At 36.6% G+C, this 21,467-nt stretch overlaps 1 protein-coding gene across 9 annotated transcripts in view; it reads left to right on the plus strand.

Moving 5' to 3' along the window:
- Positions 1–21,467, plus strand: part of IFT88 (intraflagellar transport 88) — a 135,221-nt gene that overhangs the window by 67,545 nt on the left and 46,209 nt on the right. For 8 of the 9 annotated variants that reach the window (XR_006532511.2, XR_011506822.1, XM_014837166.3 and 5 more), the window contains 5 exons: positions 3,580–3,766; positions 5,922–6,030; positions 7,778–7,928; positions 8,876–8,991; positions 20,905–20,957. Coding sequence is in view for 7 of the 9 variants with exons in the window: in XM_014837166.3 (XP_014692652.1) it covers positions 3,580–3,766; positions 5,922–6,030; positions 7,778–7,928; positions 8,876–8,991; positions 20,905–20,957 (616 nt within the window). In the remaining 2 variants the exon portion in view is untranslated. Of the gene's footprint in view, positions 1–3,579; positions 3,767–5,921; positions 6,031–7,777; positions 7,929–8,875; positions 8,992–11,093; positions 11,635–20,904; positions 20,958–21,467 lie in introns of those variants that run through there. The other variant, XM_070520368.1, reaches the window with a different exon arrangement.

The following is a 21,467-nucleotide window of genomic DNA, read 5'->3' on the forward strand; positions in this document are numbered from 1 at the left end:
TTAATTTTTTTTATTTTTCTCCCCAAAGCCCCCCAGTACATAGTTGTATATTCTAGTTGTGAGTGTCTCTGGTTGTGGCATGTGGGACACTGCCTCAGCATGGCCTGATGAGAGGTGCCATGTCTGTACCCAGGATCTGAACCAGCAAAACCCCAGGCTGCCAAAGTGGAGTGCATGAACCCAACCACTCGACCATGGGGCTGGCCACAAGCCCAGACTTCTTACATGGGATAGGGTCCATAAGAGGAGACCCCTGTGCACAGGTGCTTCTCAGGCTTTTGTGTGCGTTGAATTTGTTGTTATCATATTGGGAAAAACAAACATAGGAAAGAACCATACAAGGGCATGAATACTGGGAGATGTGATCTATTAGGGGCATTATTTTAACAATCTATCACTGCCTGCATTCAAGCCCAAATTATTCACATCCTTTCCATATGCAAAATGTACTTAACCTCTCCCAAGACTCTCATGGTCTCGTGCAGTTACAGTATCAGGCTCAAAGGCTGTCATCTACATCAGGTCTGGATAGAGATGGGGCTTTCTCAGGCACAGGTCCTCTTGATCCAGAGTTCTGGGAATAATAAAAACATGTCATCTGCCCCCATACACTACATCTCACAGGATGTAGTGAGATAAGAATGGGATAACTGTAATAAACACTCCCATTCAAAAGGGGTGAAATGGAAGCACCTAACAGTCACTGGTCCTTAACAGTTCTGAAATCCAGCTAAGCACGTGTGTCAGTGCCCCTAATGTGGGAGAAGGGAATATTCCTTGATTAGGGCCCAGCTCTGATTGGAGTGATCCCCCAATCCTTTAGTCTCTGTAGTGCTTGGTTCTGTCTTCTGAGAACCCTTTTGTTCTATAGAAAAAATAACTTATGTTTGCAGCTGATTAACTTTGTTAGTCTGCCTTCTGCCCAGAAAAATTTTAGGCCCAGAGACCTTTTTTCATTTTGGACTGGGTCTGTCCCTAATTTAATCTAATCTGGGAACACTTTTGTTAGTACAACTCCCTTAAAAACTTGGCAGATTTCTATAAATCTCATTAGGATTTCCTTCATGTCCCAAAAGCCAAATCCATAATTCTTTTCAAAGCAGACCCCTTTTTCTCTTAGGTGTACAAGGATGCTGTGGAATAGAGCCCTAAAGATGCTTAGAAGCTTTTTCTACTTGAGAGAGAGGCTCTACTCTGCTAGGCACTGCCTTAAGTCTTGTTTGCAAAGGATGTCAGAGCTATACCCTTGATTTGATCTCTACCATGCAACCATTTCTTACTTTGAGAATCTTTTGCCACCAAGAGAAACTGGAGACATTAAATAATTTTATTTTCCAACACATCAAGTCCTAGTTCCTCCATATTTCTTCTCAATTCTAGCTGCAAACTCTGAATAGTTCTCTCCTTATCTCCTCTCTCTCACTGTACCTTATCACACCCAGTTAAAATAACTTAGTTGGCCCTTTCAGCAACCTCCTTAGCCACATGTACATGTTCATTAAGTACATTTTCTATCTTCTAAGTCAATGTAGATGCCAAGGAACAGTTGTCTCGTGACTACAAAACATGCCTTGCCCTTTATCAAGCCTCTAATAACAATTGCTCACTGCTTTTCCAAACTCCACTAATGGTTCATCATCTCTCCAGTCTCCATCAGCAACCCTTCACTGCTTTTCTAAATTTTACCTGCTGCCTACTCCAAAAGACAATGTTATATGATTTAGTTTTTATGACAGCAGCACCCTACTTTTAGGTACCAATTTTTATATCAAAGTTCAGAGTCCATACAAATACTTGTACATAAATGTTCATAGCAGCATCATTTATAATAACCAAAAGTGGGTGAAAACAACCCAAGTGTCTCAACAATGAATGGATAAACAAAATGTGGCATATCCATACAATGGGATATTATTCAGTTCTAAAAAGGAGTGAGGTACTGATAAGTGGTACAACATGAATAAACATCAAAAACATTATGCTAAGTGAAAGAAGCCAGACGTAAAAAAGTCACATATGGGGGCCAGCCTGGTGGCACAGTGGTTAAGTTTGCACATTCTCCTTCTCAGCGGCACGGGGGTTCTCCTGTTCAGATCCCAGGTGCAGACATGGCACCACTTGGCAAGCCATGCTGTGGCAGGCATCCCACATATAAAGTGGAGGAAGATGGGCACAAACGTTAGCTCAGGGCCAGGCTTCCTCAGCAAAAAGAGGAGGATTGGCAGCAGATGTTAGCTCAGGGCTAATCTTCCTCAAAAAAAAAAAGTCACATATTATTATATTTATTATGAAATGTCCAGAATGGACAAATCCATGGAGACAGAAAGCAGATTAGTGGTTGGCAGGTGCTGGGGGGAAGGGAGAATGGGGAGTGACTGCTAATTGGTGCAGGATTTCTTTCGAGGATGATAAAAATGTTAGGGAAATGTAATGTTATGGATACTGGTGATGGTTGTACGACTTTGTGAATGTGTTAAATGCCACAGAATTGTATGTTTTTAAAGGGTTTTTTAATGATATGTGAATTATATTCTCAATTTTTTTAAAGTTCAATCAGGGAAGCAGTCACTGTGAATGTTACGGGAAAAGGGATGTAGGAATTAGAACTTATACAGTGGTAGAGGAGCTATGCAGGTAAAGGTGTGGAAGGAGGACTTGGGGAACTGAGAAGGGATCACCCATAAGTAGCCAGGTTTGTCCAGCAGCCACCCAACGGGGGACTTCATGAAGAGGTGTATGGGAAGTGATTGCCTCTGTACAGCTGCTTCCTCTGTGGGTCCACAGCCAAGCACCATCATGGATCTGGATTGCTCTGGTCAGCAGAGACAGCACAGTCAGGAAGAAGAGCCAGACGTGGAGTGGAAGTAAGTGAGGACAGACTGGAACCCATGGACATCAGTCCTGCAGCTGATGACCAGCAAAAGACCTTCAGAAAGTAAAGGCTGCTGCTTCATGTCTGCAATCTACATGTCCTAGAAGTTCCTTTTGGCCAAGTCTAGAAGAGAACCATACAGGGAAGAGGATTCTAGGAAGTGTGGCTCTCAGCTTAACTAAGCTGATATGGCACAAACAGCTGCACTACTTAAGAACTGAGAGGTCCACGTGGCATGCATGAATAATGGCAAGGTTCTGATCCAGCATTTGGTAGCAGAGACAAAGAGAAGATGATTGCTAGAAATGCAAGACCTAGTAAGTGATGCAGCCAGTTTGAGGGGGGAGCAGAAAGGATAGTGATGCTTCCATAGCTATTTCAATGCTTTAGGTTTGGGAAGCATAGTACTGCAGTAATAATGACATGAAATTTGGGCCCTCGAAATGGAGCTACCTACATATAAATAATGTTGTTAGTCAAACCAGGAGACTGTGGAGAAGCCAATTATAAGAAACTTGGGTAGTTGAAAGAGCTTGATGATTAAAAATCTTTTGTAGAATAAGCCTATCAAGACCAAAATATGTAAAATATTTCTGTTCATCCTATCTGTAGTCTCAGAAAGTCTGTTTATCATATCAATAATTTCAAAACAGAAAAGATATTTGATCAACTTTGAATAATTTGTATATGTTTGGTACTTTATTTAGGAAAATGAATTTGCACAAGCCAGCAGCTATGCAGATTTAGCTGTGAACTCTGATAGATACAATCCATCAGCTCTTACTAATAAAGGGAATACAGTTTTTGCAAATGGTGATTATGAGAAGGCAGCTGAATTCTATAAAGAGGCTCTAAGAAATGATTCTTCTTGTACTGAAGCACTTTATAATATTGGTAAGTAAAACAGGGAGAATTGCTTTCTTTTGTTCTTTTTGCTTTTCAATTCTTTTTTTTTTTCCTTCAAAGAGCTCTAACTCAAGAGGAGGAGAAGAGTTGAAAAGAAGATCCTTGGATCATAGGTTATTTTTTTTTTAATTTTTTATTGAGTTAATGATAGGTTACAATCTTGTGAAATTTCAGTTGTACATTGTCTGTCAGTCGTGTTGTCGGTGCAACCCTTCACCCTTTGTGGCCACCCCACAACCCCCCTTTCCCCTGGTAGCCACTAGTCTGTCCTCTTTGTCCACATGTTTAAATTCAATTATAGGTTATTTTTTAATGGAATTCATGATTCAAAAGCTGTACACATGTAAAATTTGGATAGATGTTGCCATATTGCCCTCTGAGAAAATTTTTCCAATTTCTGTTTCCACTGTGGTGTATGAGATGACTGATTTCCCAAATTCCTACTAATACTGAATATTATAATTCAACTTTTGCCAAACTGAGAGGTGAAAAAAATCACATTTTCTTCCTTTTTAATTATGAGCAGTTCCAAACATAAAAAAATTGCACGAGAAAAATAAATACCCATGTACCTACAACCTGAAGGCTCACCACTATCTCATTTTCTTCCCTTCCCTGAAATGAGTGTCATTCCTTCCTGTTCCTGAGTTTGCAGTGTTGCAGACACATCTTGATGCAATACTGTGTCTTATCTCTTGGGTTATTAATGAAGTTTCTTTTGATGTTTTCTTCTCCCTACATAGGTTTGTTTTGGGTTTTTTTTGGTTTGCTTGTTTGTTTTATCCTCTCTCTGTCATGTTACAACTTATCCTCAGATGTCTGATGGTCCTGGCCTGTCTCCTCATATTTAGGAGTTTGCAGCTAAAAGCTGAGTGGGATCTCTGGGGCCACAAGTGAGATTGGTGGACGGGCACCCTGCCATAGGGCCATCTGTCTGATCTGTTTAGTTGGGGCACTGCCCGTCAGTCAACTGGATCTTTTCCTTCCAGAGAAGACTCTTTAATTTCCTGCCAGAGGAGAAAGGAAGACCTGTCTGGGTTGGGAGGAGAGGAGGCAGGGTGAAATTAGCAATTTTGGATGGAGTCAAGGAGAGCTTCACTGAGAAGGTGACGTTTAAAGTCATGTTGGAAGGAAGGGAGGATCTGACCATTTGGATACCTGGGAAAAGAGCATTCCCGGCAGAGGGAGGTGAAGAGCAAAGGCCTTAATGCAGATTGCTTGCCTAGATATGTACTTGGGGCTGGCCCCGTGGCTGAGTGGTTAAGTTTGTGCGGTCCGCTGCAGGCGGCCCAGTGTTTCATTGGTTCGAATCCTGGGTGCAGACATGGCACTACTCATCAAACCATGCTGAGGCAGTGTCCCACATGCCACAACTAGAAGGACTCACAATGAAGAATATACAACTATGTACTAGGGGGCTTTGGGGAGAAAAAGGAAAAAAATAAAATCTTTAGATACGTACCGATTTATTCTCTTTGTAAGTTTTAAATACCTTCCCTAGTCCATTGCTTGACTTTTAACTTTATAATTTCTTTTGTCAAACAGAATTTTAAGATTTTTTATATAGTCAAATTTGGCTTTTTGAAAATTTGTGCCTTCATTTGTTTATTGCTTTGCAGAGCCCTTCCCTCCCCCAAGATTACAACATCACTTTCTTATATTTTTGTATCATTCTTTTACAGCTTTGTTTTTTCCTTTTAGCTTTAAAGTAAATTTTGAATTTATTCCTATTGTGAATAAATTCACAATAGGAATCTATGTTTTTTTCTTCATCATAGTCAATTGTCCTGGCACCATTTATTCCTAGTCCCTTAGTCCTCATTGATTTTAAATGCCCATTAACTGAGTTCTGTAACTGAGTCAGTTTCTCAACAATTTTTCTGTCTGTTAATCTGTTTGTCATTCCTGCTCCCCTACGACACTAAAATCACTAAAGCTTTATGGCATGTTTTGGTATCTACCAAACATTAGTGAAAAGCCCAGCCCGCTCCACCCACGTTGCTCTTTTCTTTAAAAAGTTCTGTTCATCTTTATTTTTTCTTCTGGATGAATATTTATGTATATTTAAAGATTTATTCTGTTACTTTGAGAAAATTCACTCCCAGTAATAGTGCTAATAGCTTTTCTTTCTCTTCTTTTTAAGGCCTTACCTATAAGAAGCTAAACCGGCTTGATGAAGCTTTGGACTGTTTCCTGAAACTTCACGCAATCCTGAGAAACAGCGCCCAAGTTCTGTACCAGATAGCACATGTGTATCTTACGTGAAAAACTTAAGGACAGTTATTAATTCACTCAATTGGTGATTGAATACCAATTATTAAATAAGCTTAACCAAGGAAGTAATTGATGAGGATAATATTTTAAAACCTATCAGGTTAATGTGTGATGAAAGTATTGAGTGATCCTATTTTAAAAGATCGTTTGCATTTATAAGAGGAATTATTTAAAGGTTAAAACTGTTTATTAAATTTTGGAAATAATTGAAGCAATTGAGTATGACATGTTGCATACTCATAAGCTATTCATTGAATATGGATTAGATACTTTAGAATGTGTTAGCTCTGAGTCTTACAGGGTATTTTTGAAGCAGTCACTTACTAATTAAAAGGAAAATATTGTTTATTACTGATAGTACTACTGATTGAGTTTGGATAATTTATCTTGTGTATTTTAGCTGACCATGTAGGTTTGGTGAATGTAACTCTCCGAACGCCTTAACCCTCCAAAATTACACAGTAGTTTGTATGGATTCGCTCATTCGTTCATTCAGTAGTCGTTTATTGACTGGGTACTATATGTGCCAGTATCATATTTAGAACTCTGGGGAATGTTGAAATATAAAATACTGCTCTCGTGTCAGTTTCTTCTACAACTCTTAGCTTTCTTTAGTTTTTTTTCCCCCTTGCCCTTGTTTGGAAAAACATAAATTTGTTAATGTTTTTAATGCCTTTGACACTATTTGAAAAACACTTTAATTTCTCTCCTTATTTAAGAAAAAAACTTTGACAACAACATTGGGAAGGATTAAAATCTTATATAGGGTTTTAAGTTACCATTGGCTTGATATAAATTTTATATAAATATGTTTAGAAAAAAGTATATTATGAGACATACCGTTAATAATTGTAAGTAGTATCTGCTGTCCTTAGGGTAGAGTAGATAAAAAAATTCTTTTGTTAAAAATTTTAGTTTGGGGGCAGATGGCTTCGTAGTTATTTCTTTTAGCCTTTTTGTTTTGTCCATTTAATTTCTCTGAAATTGCCAGTGTCATGAACTGATACTACCCAGTTCATCATCACTTTAGATCGAATCGAGTAATTGCTACATTTAAGGCTGAGTTTCTTTCCTTGTTTTTATGTTTTCTTATGGTATCACATTTGTCATCATTAAAAATAGAAGGCTCTTTTTCAATAAAACTTTGGATTGGGGTATTTTCATTTCATTGAAACATCTAATATAAAAATAAATAGTAAGTAATCAATAAGTATTGGTGTGAATAAATTATTTGAGTATGTGCAGAGGACTTACTAGGCACAAAAGCTACAAAAAAAACAGCTCTGTATTTTGGGCTTATAATCTAATTAGGGAAAACTCATAGGAAAACACGTGGAAACTATTCCCTTAATATGTTTAATATGTTGAGCATGTTAAGAGAGGTAGAATAATTGAACACAACATTCAGGCATTTTTATTAAGGACAAATTTTGGACAATGCTGTGAATAAAATGGCAAACTGTTAATTCTCCTAGAAATTTGGGAGTTGATCTTAGTGGACAGTAACAAAGCAAAAGGAAAAACAAGGTGTATGTATGATACAAGGGCGTTATTTACAGTACTGCTCCATTTGTCATCCTTATCCCTGGAGAAATACAGAGTAAACTATTAAATAGCACGTTACTATAGGCTAAGAGATAGTTTTATTGTAATGTTGTTTTTAGGTTTCCCTATTGATCAATGAATTTAGAAAAATTGTGTTATCCTTAACTGAAATTGTCCAAGATATGAATTAATGGAAGATCCCAATCAAGCTATTGAATGGTTAATGCAACTGATCAGTGTTGTTCCAACTGATTCTAGAGCTTTATCTAAACTAGGAGAATTATATGATAGTGAAGGAGATAAATCTCAAGCATTTCAATATTATTATGAGGTAGGTATATAATCTTACTTTCCTTCTACTTTTTAGCTTTTATGAATTATTATAAAAAAAAAAAAAAAACAAAAAACACAGCTTCCTGGGGCTGGCCTGGTGGCGTAGTCATTAAATTTGTGTACTCCACTTCGGCCGCCCGGGGTTCACGGGTTCGGATCCTGGGCGCGGACCTATACACTATTCATCAAGCCATGCTTTGGCAGTGTCCCATATACAAAATAGAGGATGACTGGCAGAGATATAAGCTCAGGACCAGTCTTCCTCACACACACCAAAAAAACCAGCCTTTTAATTTTTAAAATTTAGAAATGCTTATTAGTTTTTAAATGAGTAATGATTTAAAATAAAGCATTTGTGGAATATAAAGTTAGTTTTGATTAAAATTAATAAAAACTGAAATTAAAAGTACAGTTTTTTTTTCTTTTGAAGCATGATTTTCATCCCTTTTTGATTCTATTACATATTGAATTTGATTCAGATTATATATCAGTACATCAAAAAGATATATATAGATAGTTTTAAAATGTGTCAAATTTTGTTTTCTAAATCTTGTACAATTTCAAAATTCATAAAGTGCTTATGACAGCTCATAGTTTTTTATTAAGAAATTTCACAGTGGATATGGGGCCAGCCTCGTGGCCGAGTGGTTAAGTTTGTGTGCTCCACTTCGGCGGCCCAGGGTTTCACTGGTTCAGATCCTGGGCACAGACATGGCACTGCTGGTCAGGCCACGTTGAGGTGGTGTCCCACATGCCACAATTAGAAGGACCCACAACTAAAATATACAACTACATACTGGGGGGATTTGGGGAGAGAAAGCAGAAAAAAAATTTTTTAAAAAATTTCACAGTGGGTAAATTAACCCATTCAATAGGTAAAATGTTCAAAAATTAAATTATACATTGCCACTGAAGTTGTATTGTCATGTTCCTTATTTTTTCCAGTCGTATAGGTATTTCCCTTCTAACATCGAAGTCATTGAGTGGCTTGGAGCCTATTACATTGACACCCAGTTTTGTGAAAAAGCCATTCAGTACTTTGAAAGAGCTTCTCTTATACAGTAAGTAACTATTATGATGATATGTTTAGTTAAATATCTTGTGTTGAGATTTGATTTTATCCCTAGAATTAGAATCTTATAGACATATTAAGTTCATGAACAAATATTAGTGAACATTTATGCATTATTTCCATTTTCTTGTATTATGTTCCATTTTAGTTGTTTTTATTTTGATAAATATATTTTCCTTATATGCAAAAGTTTTAAAAATACCTTCTTTAAGATCCTTTTTTTAATGTATTCACATCTCAGCAAACAAATATTATTTCTTTATCCGTCAAATAATGACTACCTCAGTTCTAGGACGAAGTTTCATTTCTGAAAGCGTTCTAATAGAAGTTGTGTTGGTTTCAATTTATAAGTGATACATGTTGTATATTAAAAATTAAACTCTTAAAGATGTCTTTAATTTTACATCAGAATGTTTTGTACATGTCTGACTCAAAAATAACTAGAATATATCATATTTTGCTTTGTGTTTGGCCAAACTGAATTTTAACATTAAATATGACTTTTAATCATTTAAACGATAAAGAAATGCTTAATAATTTGAGTGATCTGTGTAATTTAGATTAGGCAATTAGTTTTTATGACACTTGCTTCACGTAAATATTTTGTGAATTATAAAACTGACTACCAAGCATAGAGGGATAGTTTATTTATGTGCTTGAGACTGAAGTTAGATAGGTTATATACTGTAAACTTTTTATTATGCTTAATATTAACTCTAACCTTAGCCGTTAGCTGATGTAAGACACTTTCTCCTTTGAGGCTTCATCCACCACTGTTCCATCCTTGACTCCCATTTGTGAATTTCCCATTTGTGAATTTCCTGTGTTGACCTGACAGTCCTTCCCTTATCTAGTCTAGATCATGCTGTTTTTTTCTATCCTATCAGTAGTCACAAATCTTGGCCTTCCTAACTATTGATCTTTACTCCTCTGCAATTCTGCCGCCTAGATCTTATGTGATTTTGATTATCATCCAGCACATTTATACAAATAAATTCCTACATTGTAATATCCAGCTGTCTGAACATAACCTTCTCTCCTTCCAGCTTCCATACTCCCTACTTTCCAGTATGCCTTTCTTTGATAGAATTGAGACCTCCAATTTCTTGACCTTTCTTTCTCTTGCAGTCTCAGTCTCTCCTGGCTTTAGTTCTGAGTCTGTCTTTTCTAGGCTACTTGATTGATCATATCTATTCCCTTACTTGCTCTTGGTTACTTTTTCTCTGTTGCTTTGTTGCCTCTTTCATCTCCCCAAATTTTAGTTCATGAATTAATGTAACCATTCATTCCATTCTTATACAAGAATGGGAAACAGTATTGGACATAAATTATGTGACCAGATGAATTGATGACATACACATTTGTATCATGTGAACGCTGCTCATCAGTCTTAAGTGTTTCTAATTATCTCTCCCTCCTTTTTCTCTCACAGATCTCCTCAGCTTCTCTCCCTGTTTTACACTTAAATTTCCCAGAAAATAGAAATCTTTCCTAGGAACTCCCCTAAACATTTCCCTCTTCCTGCTTTCCTATAAATTTACTTGCACCTGTTTTTGCCTCCTTCTTCCTAAGTGACAGAGACATTTAATATGCATTAATTACCCCTCCTGAGCATTTATTTTCTGTACTATACATCTTAATTTCCACTTTTTCTCCTTTTTTTATATGCTCAGTCTTTGTTTGCCATGTAAGTTTTACCTCTACAATAAAAATGTAAGCTCTTTGGAGGTGGTGCAGAGGTCTGTACTTATGTTACATAGTTCTTTACATATTTCAGAATAGTTGGCATATAGTTGCACTAAATTACATTACATATCTTTGCTGTTTCTTTCCTATAGAAACTCCTCACCTTGCTGTATTCTTAGTAATCTTTATGATTCTGGTATTTTGGTAATTGGTTTAAGCCTCTACTGTTATTTTCTGTTTTCATAAATCCATAAATCATGCCTTAAAACTTCAAGAAATCCTAGTCCTAACTGGTCCATTTAATGTAATTTTATTATGGTGCTGCATTAGAAAATGTTCTTTAGTATTTATCATGATTATTATTATTATGGAATACCATCAAGCAGACCGATGTATACATTATAGGAGTTCTGGAAGGAGAAGAAAGAGAATGGATCAGAGAGATTATTTGAAGAGATAATGACTGAAACTTTCCAAATTTGAGGAAGATATGGATCTACAAATGCAAGAAGCTCAATGAACTTCAAATAGGAAAAACCCAAAGAGACTCCCAACAAGACACATTATAATAAAATTGCTGAAAGACAAAGAGAATCCTGAAAGCAAGCAAAGAAAAGTGACACATCATGTAGAAGGGATCCTCAGTAAGATTATCAGCAGATTTCTCAGCAGAAACCTGGGAGGCCAGAAGGCAGTGGGATAACATATTTAAAGTCCTAAAATAAAGAAAATGTCAACCAAGAATTCCATATCTAGCAAAACTGTCCTTCGAGAATGAAGGAGAAATTAAGACATTTCCAGATAAACAAAAGCTAGAGGAATTCATTACTAGTACATCTACCCTACAAGAAACTTAGACATGTTTAAGTTTTTAAGTGTAAATCTAAGTCTAAGATGTAAGAAACAATTAAAGAACACTTGTAAAGATAACTTCATAGGTAAATGTAAAAGCCAGTATTATTGTGGTTTTGATTTGGTTTATAACTTCTCTTTTTCCTGTATGATTTAAAGGCAAATGCACAAAAAGGAATGCACAGAAAAGGAATGAAGTGAATCAAAATAGTACACTACCAAAAAATCAGCCAAATACCAAAAAAGAGCAGTAATGGGGGAATTGAGGAATAAAAAACAGTAATAGGCATAGAAAACAAATAGCTAAATAGCAGAAGCCAATTGTTTTATATCAGCAATAACATTAAGTGGAAATATATTAAACTCTCCCATTAAAAGACAGATTGGCAGATTGAATAGAAAATCAGGATCCTTCTGTATGCTGTCTACTAGGTACTCACTTTAGATATAAGGGTACAAAGAGGTTGAAAGTAGATAGGTGGAAAAAGATGTTCCATGCAAATAGTAACCAAAAGAGAGCTGGGCTAGCTATGTTATTGTCAGATGAAATGGACTTTAAATTACAAAAGATTATAAGAGGCAGAGAAGGATGTTATATATTGATAAAAAGCTCATTACTACAAGAATATATAACAATTATAAACAGATACACAACTAAAGGAGGAAACCAAGAGTATATGAAACAAAAATGGACAGAATTGAAGGGAGAAATAGATAGTCCTACAATAGTAGTTGGAGACTTCAATAGCCTACTTTCAATAATGGATAGACAAGTGAGACAGAAGATCAGTAGGGAAATAGAGAACTTGAGCAGCACTATGAACTAATTAGATGTAACAGTTTTGTACAGAACACTCAACCCAACAAGAGCAGAACACACATTCTTCTCTAGTGCACATGGCACATTCCCCAAGATAGACTATATGTATTAGGCCACAAAACAAGTCTTAATAAATTTTAAAAGACTGAAATCATGCAAAGTAACTTTTCCTGTCACAATGAAATGAAACTATAAATCAACAAAAGAAGGAAAACTGGCAAATTCACAAATATGTGGAAATTAAGACGCTCTTAACCAGTGGGTCAGAGATGAAATCAGAAGGGAAATTAGAAAATACCTTGAGATGAATGAAAATGGAACATAACATACCAAAACTTATGGGATGCAGCAAAAGCAGTGCTAAGAGGAAAATTTATAGCTGTAAATACACACATTAAAAGAGAAGAAAGATCTCACATTAATAACCTAACTAATTCCTTAAGGAATTATTTTTTAAAAAAACAGCAAATTAAACCCACAGCTAGCAGAAGGAAGGAAATTATAAAGATTAGGGTAAAGATAGATAAAATGGAGAATAGCAAAACAAATAGGGAAAATCAATGAAACCAAAAGTTGATTCTTTGAAAAGATCGACAAATCTTTGATTGTTAGATTGATGAAGAAAAAAAGAGAAAAGACAAATTACTAAAATCAAAAATGGAAGTAGGATCATTACTACCAATTTTACAGAAATAAAAAAGATTATGAGAATACTATGAGTAGTTGTATGCCAACAAATTAGATAACCTGGATAAAGTGGACAAATTCCTTGAAACACACAATCAACCAAAACTGACTCAGGAAGAAACAGAAAATCTGAATAGACCTATAACTAGTAATGAGATTCAATTAAGTAATCAAAAATATTCCAATAAAGAAGATCCCTGGACCAAGTGGCTTGACTGGTGAATTCTACTGTAATGTTTAATTTTAGTGTCAACTGGACTGTCCACTGGGTGCCCACATTAAACATTATTCCTAGGTGTATCTGTGAGGGTGTTTCCTGATAAGACGAGCATTTGAATTGGTCTGGTGGACTCAGTAGATTGCCCACTCCAGTGTGAGTGGCATCACCCATCTCTTGAAGGACTGGATAGAACAAAAGGCAGAGCAAGGAGGAATTTGTCCCTTTTTCCTGCCTCACTGTTGAGCTGGGACGTTTCATCTCACCTTCTCCTGCCCTTGGACTAGGATTTACACCATCAGCTCCCCTAGTTATCAGGCCTTCAGACTTGGACTGAATTATACCACTAGCTTTACGGGGTCTCCAGCTTGTGGACAGCAGATTATGGGACTTCTTAGCCTCCATAATCACACGAACCAGTTTGTCATAACAAGCCAATCAATCTCTCATTCTCTCATTCTATGTGACCAGCCTTATCGTGATACCAAAGCCAAGCAAAGACACTACAAGAAAAGAAATCTACAGACCAATATCCCTGATGAATATAGATGCAAAAATCCTTAACAGAATACTAGCAAACCAAATTCAGCAGCATGTTAAAAGGATTACCAAGTGGGATTTATTCCCAGAATGCAAGGCTGGTTTGACATGTGAGTATCAATCAATATAACATGCCACATTCAATATTGTTAAATACATACAATATTGTTAAACTGTCCATACTACCCAAAGAAATTAAAGACAACACAAATAAATAGACATCCCATGTTCATAGATGGGAAGACAATATTGTTAAAATGTCCATACTACCCAAAGAAATCTACAAATTCAATGTGATCCCTATCTAAGTCCTATGGGCATTTTGCATTTGATAGAATGAAGGAACAAAACCCATATGATCATCTCAATTAATACAGAAAAGGCATTTGACAAAATTCAGTGCCCTTTCATGATAAAACAAACAAACTAGGAATAGAAGGAATCTTCCTCAACATGATAAACGCCATATATGCAAACCCCACAGCTAACAATGTACTTAATAGTGAAATACTGAAAACTTTTCCCCTAAGATAAGGAACAAGACAAGTATACCTGCTTTTACCACTTCTAATCAACCTAGTACTGGAGGTTTTAGCCTGAGCAGTTAGGTAAGAAAAAGAAAGAAAAGCCACCAAATAGGAAAGGAAGAACTAAAATTATCTCTGTTCACAAATAACATGATCTTGTTTATAGAAAACCCTAAAGAATCTACAAAGAAACTGTCAGAACTAAGAACTTTGGCAAAATCACAGGATACAAAATCAACACACAAAAATCAGTTGCATTTCTATACACTAATGATGAACTATCTGAAAATGATATTAAGAAAACAGTCCCACTTACAATAGCATCAAAAAGAATAAAATACTTAGGAATAAAAATAACCAAGGAAGTGAGAGTCTTATATGTTGAAAACTACAAAACAGTGCTGAGGGAGTAGCCTGGTGGTGTAGTGGTTAAGTTCGCATGTTACACTTCAGCTGCCTCAGGTTCGCAGGGTCGAATCTTGGGCACAGACCTACACACCAAAGCCATGCTGTGGTGGCATCCCACATACAAAATAGAGGAAGATTGGCACAGATGTTAGCTCAGGGCCAATCTTCTTCACAAAACAAACAAAAAACAACATTGCTGAAAGAAATTAAAGACAACACAAATAAATAGACATCCCATGTTCATAGATGGGAAGACAATATTGTTAAAATGTCCATACTACCCAAAGAAATCTACAAATTCAATGTGATCCCTATCTAAGTCCTATGGGCATTTTGCAGAAATAGAAAAACCCACCCTAATATTTGTATGAAATCTCAAGGGACCCCAAATAGCCAAAACAATTCAAAGAGGAAGAAAGTTGGAGGGCTCACACTTCCTGATTTCAAAATTTGCTACAAAACTACAGTAATCAAAACACTATGGAACTGGTATAAAGACAAACATAGAGACCAATGGAATACAATCTAGAACTCAAAGATAAGCCCTCATGTATGTGGTAAATTGATTTTCAGCAAAGGTTCCAAGACCATTTGATGGGGAAAGGACAGTCTTTTCAGCAAAAGGTGCTTGGAAAACTGGATATCCACATGCAAAAGAATGAAGTTGGACCCTTACCTTATACCATATACAAATATTAATTCAAAATGGATCAAAGACCTAATTGTAAGACGTAAAACTATAAAACTTTTAGAAGAAAACATGGGGGGAGACCTTCATTACATTGGATTTGACAGTGCTTTCTTGGATATGACACCAAAAGCACAAGCAATAAAAGAAAAAAGTAGATAAATTAGAGTTCATAAAAATTTAAAGCTTTTGGGCATGAAAGAACTCTATCAACAGAATGAAAAGACAATCCACAGAATGGGAAAAATATTTACAAATCATATATCTGATAAGGGGTTAATATCCAGAATAAATAAAGAACTTCTGCAACTCAACAACAATAAAGAGAATTTGAAAAATGGGCAACGGTTTTGAATAGACGTGTCTCCAAAGGAATGATCAATAAGCCCATGGAAATATGCTCAATATCATTAGTCATTAGGGAAATACAATTCAAAACCACAATTAGATACCACTTCACACCTTTTAGGATAGCTGTTATATTAAAACAAAATAACAAAGTGGTGATTGAGTACATGGAGAAATTGTAACCCTTGTGCATTGCTGGGAGGAATGTAAAGTGATATTTTACAGAAAACCATTTGGTGTTTCCTCAGAAAGCTAGACTTAGGATTACCATATGATCCAGTAGTAGTACTCCTACGTATATATCCAAAGGAATTGAAAGCTGAGACTCGAACAGGTCTTTGTACGTGCGTGTTCATAGCAGCATTGTTCACGACAGCCAGAAGATGGAAACAACCCAAGTGCCTATCACTGATGAGTGGATAAGCCAAATGTGGTTATATACGTGCTGTGGAATATTATTCAGCCATGAAAAGGAATGACGGTGTGACACAGGCCACAACGTAGAAAGACCTTGAAAACATTATGCTAAATGAAGGAGGCCAGACACAGAAGGACAAAATATATGATTCACTTATATGAAAAGTCCAGAATGGGCAAATTCAAAGGGACAGGTAGTATATTAGAGGTTACTAGGGTCTAGGGGCTGGGGGGAGTGAAGAGTTATTGTTTAATGGTTGTGGGATTTCTGTTTGGCTTGATGAAAAAGTTTTGAAATAGGTAACAGTGATGACTGCACAACATTGTGAATGTAATTAGTGCCACTGAATTGTATAGCTAAAAATGGTTAAAATGGCAAATTTTTTGTTGTATCTATTTTAACCATAATTTTAAAAAATTAATAATGTAACACACCAAAAGCCTTTCAATTATACACTTTAAATAGGTAAATTGTATGTTTTCTTTATTTACATGAATATTTCTTTATTTACATTATATCTCGATAAAGCTGTTAAAAAAAGCATGCATGCTATATGGTGTCATTCATTAAAGTTCACAGTCAGGCTAAATCGGCAGTGTTCGAAGTCAGGAAGTAGTTGCCTTTGTAGATGAAGGAGGTGATGTTGGAAGGGAGCGTGCTGGAGGCTCCTGGGGTTGGCAATGTTCCGTTTCTTGAACTGCAGGGTAGCTACACGAGTGTTCACTTTATGACAATTTGTTGAGCTGTATAGTTATGTTTTGTGTACTTTTCCATACATATTATACTTCACAATAAAAGATTTAAAAATTAAATGAAAAAGACAATATGAACAAAGAAAAGCAGCTGCCCCACCCCGAGGGGAGCCATTTGGAAAAATAGGATGAGGGGCATTTTAATTGTCATGATGATGGGGAAGCACTATGAGCATCAGGGGGGCGGCCACCAAGGATGGGAAGCGTTCAGGAATGTGTAGAGGACGTGTACAGTGAATTGTGTCACCCAAAATGCCAATAGTACCTTCCACCAAATGCTGCATTAGGACACTGTAATAGTATGATTTCATTACTGAGATTTAATCTTAAAATTCTAAAGTCTTTTCTCTGGGGCTGGAAGCAGTTTTTGGTCTGCCTCAGGAGTACCAACCTGGCTGCTGCCGTTTCTGGTAGCTGGAAGGGGCTGGGGCCAAGGATCTTGTTGTTCCAGAAGCAGACTCTCTATTTCGTTCTTCAGTTTTCATTCCAGCACCTCGAACCAGCCTGAGCGCCTGAGCAGCTGCCAAGGGTGCACAGAGTAGGGGCCCAGCTGCTCCTCAGTTGGATTCCCAGTCTGTCTTCCTTTGTGTGGTTCTGTGCCTTACTCGCTCCGTGCTCATTGCTGGGGATGCAGATTCTTGGCGTTTCTGGTGATTTTCAGGAAGATCTGTGTGCTTCTCTTCAGTCTGCCCTTTGTGAGCACTTGAGTCTCACCTTTCTTTGCCCTGCTCAAGTCAGTTTCCATTTCCTTCCTTCATCATCCATCATTTGTATGTTGTTTTATATGGTTTGAGTTTTATCTGAGATGGAGTTTATCTGTCCCATTCCTTTTGGTTTTGGGGGGTTAATTTCCAGAAAAGACATTGTGAGGTAAGGGGTCTTTACTCTACCATTTTAAAACCAGAAATCATGACTCTCTTTCTAGTGCTTACTTATTCCACATATGGAGATAACAATTCTTCCCTGTGGTAATTTTCAAACCACATCCTTCATTGGTTTCTGGAAGTGTGAAATAAGGGATTTATAACGGGATATTACCCTAGTAAATCCTGTTGGGAGAATAACCTTAGACATAGCTCTTAACCTTGCCTGGGTTTGTTTCCTTCTCCATTAAGTTGAATGGGTAGAAGGAATTGCTACTTGAGGCCACTTCTATTTCTAAAATTCCGTAATTCTATAACTTAAATAGTTGCAGATTTACAATACTTAAAACTTTTAGTACAGTTCTGTATTCGTTATACTGTGCTAGGCAATTTATAAGCAATTTGCTGGAATTTTTTGTTGTTGCATTATTTTAAATCACTGTATCTTAAATGTGCTCTCTGTAAAATAGTATTTTTCTTTATTGTGAGAATTTAGGAGAGAAGTAAGCATTCCATCAAGAAATAAATTTAGTTTATTATTTCTAAACTATATTCTGTTGGTAAAACAGAAATGAAAGAGACAATCCAAAACAATTAGCCTTGTTTATTTACTTTGATGTAGAACTTTCTTGTCCTATATTAATAATGCCTAGGCTCTCTCCAGTTACTGAATGTAACAATAGGGACATGGCAGTTTAATTCTTTAATAAAATACATTTATCTCATGTCCTAAATTGTTCCTTCATTACATTTATTATACATGGAAGTTTATCAACTATTATAATGCATAAAATCTTTTTATGATCATACAGATCACATCAATGCCCAGTTATCTGTGCTAATGAAATAAGCAGTGTCACAGATAATGTGTAGTTATTATCAACTAGAATTAATAACCCAGAATGTCACCTGACCCTTTGTTAACATTGAGTCACTGAGCTCTGTTCTTCCTCTCTTCACTGGGCTACGTTAGTGATTGAAAAGACCATAAGGATGCATGCACACTACTTAACCAACTACTCTAGTAGCTATTTATTGAATTTCCCAATAGGTGGCATTCATGAATAAGGCTTTCTTGAAGAAAAAAAAAGTGGTTTTAATAATTAATGTTTATTGTTTACATGTTATTTAATTCTCACAACAATCCTCTGAAGTGGACACTATTATTATCCCCATTTTATAGAGGAGGAAACAGAGGCATAAGTTTAAGTAATTTATGAGGTTCACAGAATTAATAGGTTGGCAAACTAAAAATTATAATCCTGGGGCCAGCCTGGTGGCGCAGCGGTTAAATTCTCACGTTCCGCTTTGGTGGCCCAGGGTTTGCTGGTTCAGATCCCGGGTGCGGACTTAGCACTGATTGGCAAGCCATGTTGTGGCAGGCGTCCCACATATAATGTAGAGGAAGATGGGCATGGAGGTTAGCTCAGGGCCAGTCTTCCTCAGCAAAAAGAGGAGGATTGTCAGCAGATGTTAGCTCAGGATGAATCTTACTCAAAAAAAAAAAAAAAAGAAATTACAATCCCAACCTTGAAGGAAATAATCAAGATGTGTATTTGAATACACCAAGGAAGGGGAATTAAAAATGAATAGTCATCCAGTAGGTATCAGGCATCATGCCAGGTCCTGAGTGTACAAAGACTATCCTGCTCTCGGGAATTTATAGTTTAATAAGGCCTTCGGAAACATAAATAATAATACAGTATAGTAAATGCAGTGCTAAAGAGATTGAGAGTGTTAGGAGAGTACAGAGAACAGTCTGGTCCAGCCTGGCAAGGTGGAGTGTCAAGAGGTTGGAGTGAGCCTCCTAGTAGAAGTGATGGTGCCTGCAAAGACCAGGAGTCTAGAAAATGTAGTGAATGCAGGGAGCTCCGTGCTCCTGTTTGGATTTGCCATGGCGTGAACTGTTAGGCAGAGCATGGTGAAGACAACTTGGAGAGGCAGAAAATGACTGCAGTGGTTGAGCTGGATTAGGATCTTAGATTTATCATGTAGTTGAGGGAGAGGCGATGGGTTTTAAGGAGAAAACTAATATGGTTAGATATGTATTTTATTTAGATCACAGTGGCTGGCTGTGTAGGCGGTGGATTGGAGGTTAAGTAACTTGCCCAAGTAGCAGGGCTGGAATTTAAATCCAGGTCCGTCTGATTCCAAAGCTGGTAAGTTTGCCATCCAACTGAGTAGGAACCAAGGCTATCTGTCTTTGAAGCCATCAGGTGAATTGAAAGGAGATTCTAAAAGGAAGTGAAAAGAGTGTTAAATTATTTCCTAGTCTTATTTCTTCAAATCTTATTTTTCTTAGATTTTTTTTTTTTGAGGAAGATTAGCCCTGAGTTAACTGCTGCCAATCCTCTTCTTTTTGCTGAGGAACCCTGGCCCTCTGCTAACATCCGTGCCCATATTCCTCCACTTTATATGTGGGACGCCTACCACAGCATGGCGTGCCAAGTGGTGCCATGTCTGCACCCGGAATCCAAACTGGCAAACCCCGGGCTGCCGAAGCGGAACGTGCAAAGTTAACCACTGCACCACCAGGCCGACCCCCTTTCTTAGATATTTTTAACAGTAGTCTTTAGAAGTCTTGGTTGTGGTTATTTAGATAAGAAATTCATGTCTTTTTAGGGGGAAAAAGAGGGGGATGAATAGAATTCTTTTTTACTCCCTCTTTAGCTGAAGCCTAATTGTTCAAACACAAGGTCAGAAATTGCCTCCTGGGACTAAATTTGCAAGCCTGAGCCTAAATTTCTAAGCTATGGATACTAAGCCTAAGTATAAGACTATGGCAAAAGTAATGATAATGTTTAAAATAGAATGCAGTGGTCTTCAACCAAAAGAGTTTAAGTGTTTGTCATAAGAACATCTAAATAAAGGCGTGAACTAGATTGAAGGACTCTTAAATTTAAATTTCCTAATATAAATATGGCAGGTAGTAATGAAGGAAATTGTATATGTGCTATTTACAGTAATAAAGATGATCTAATCAAAGGTCAAAAAGTAATTGAAAGACAGTACAGATACATAGCTTTATAAAACTGTTTGACTATCAGGGTTTTTTTTGTTTCATCTCTAATTTCATATAATTTATTTCCTTTATAGGCCTACGCAAGTTAAATGGCAGCTGATGGTAGCTAGTTGTTTTAGAAGAAGTGGTAAATGCTTTAATTTTATTCGTTTTTTAGTATGTTGTGCTTCTTTCTGTCTTTTAGATAATTATGCATATGTGTTTCAATTGCATATTTGTTTATTAAAACATTAACTTTTTATAACTACACATTTGAAGCATTGTATGAAAAAACATAATAGTTACTACATACAGAAAATAATTATGCTTACAAAGTAGGTCTTAATTATGTATTTCAACACCACTGTTAAAAACAGATTCATTTTCACATTTAGTCATTTTCATAAGTTAGCCACAGAAGAATGGCCATTCTGTACACATTGGTTTATATTTCTATTTTCTGCTCACCTAATTCTAAATGTTCTTCCATGCTCTGCCAAATTCATGGGACTACCTCAGACCTGACAAGCCTGTGGAAGCCCAGAACTGGAGCAACTGGGACTATTTTTTTTTATACCGAATGTCATTAGATATCTTCGTTTGTGTTTTCAATAGCTGCTTTTATTACATCCTGTACTGCTGACACTTGTCCTAAGTA

This window comes from Equus asinus, chromosome 11, assembly GCF_041296235.1.
Source record: "Equus asinus isolate D_3611 breed Donkey chromosome 11, EquAss-T2T_v2, whole genome shotgun sequence".
NCBI classification, from domain to species: domain Eukaryota; kingdom Metazoa; phylum Chordata; class Mammalia; order Perissodactyla; family Equidae; genus Equus; species Equus asinus.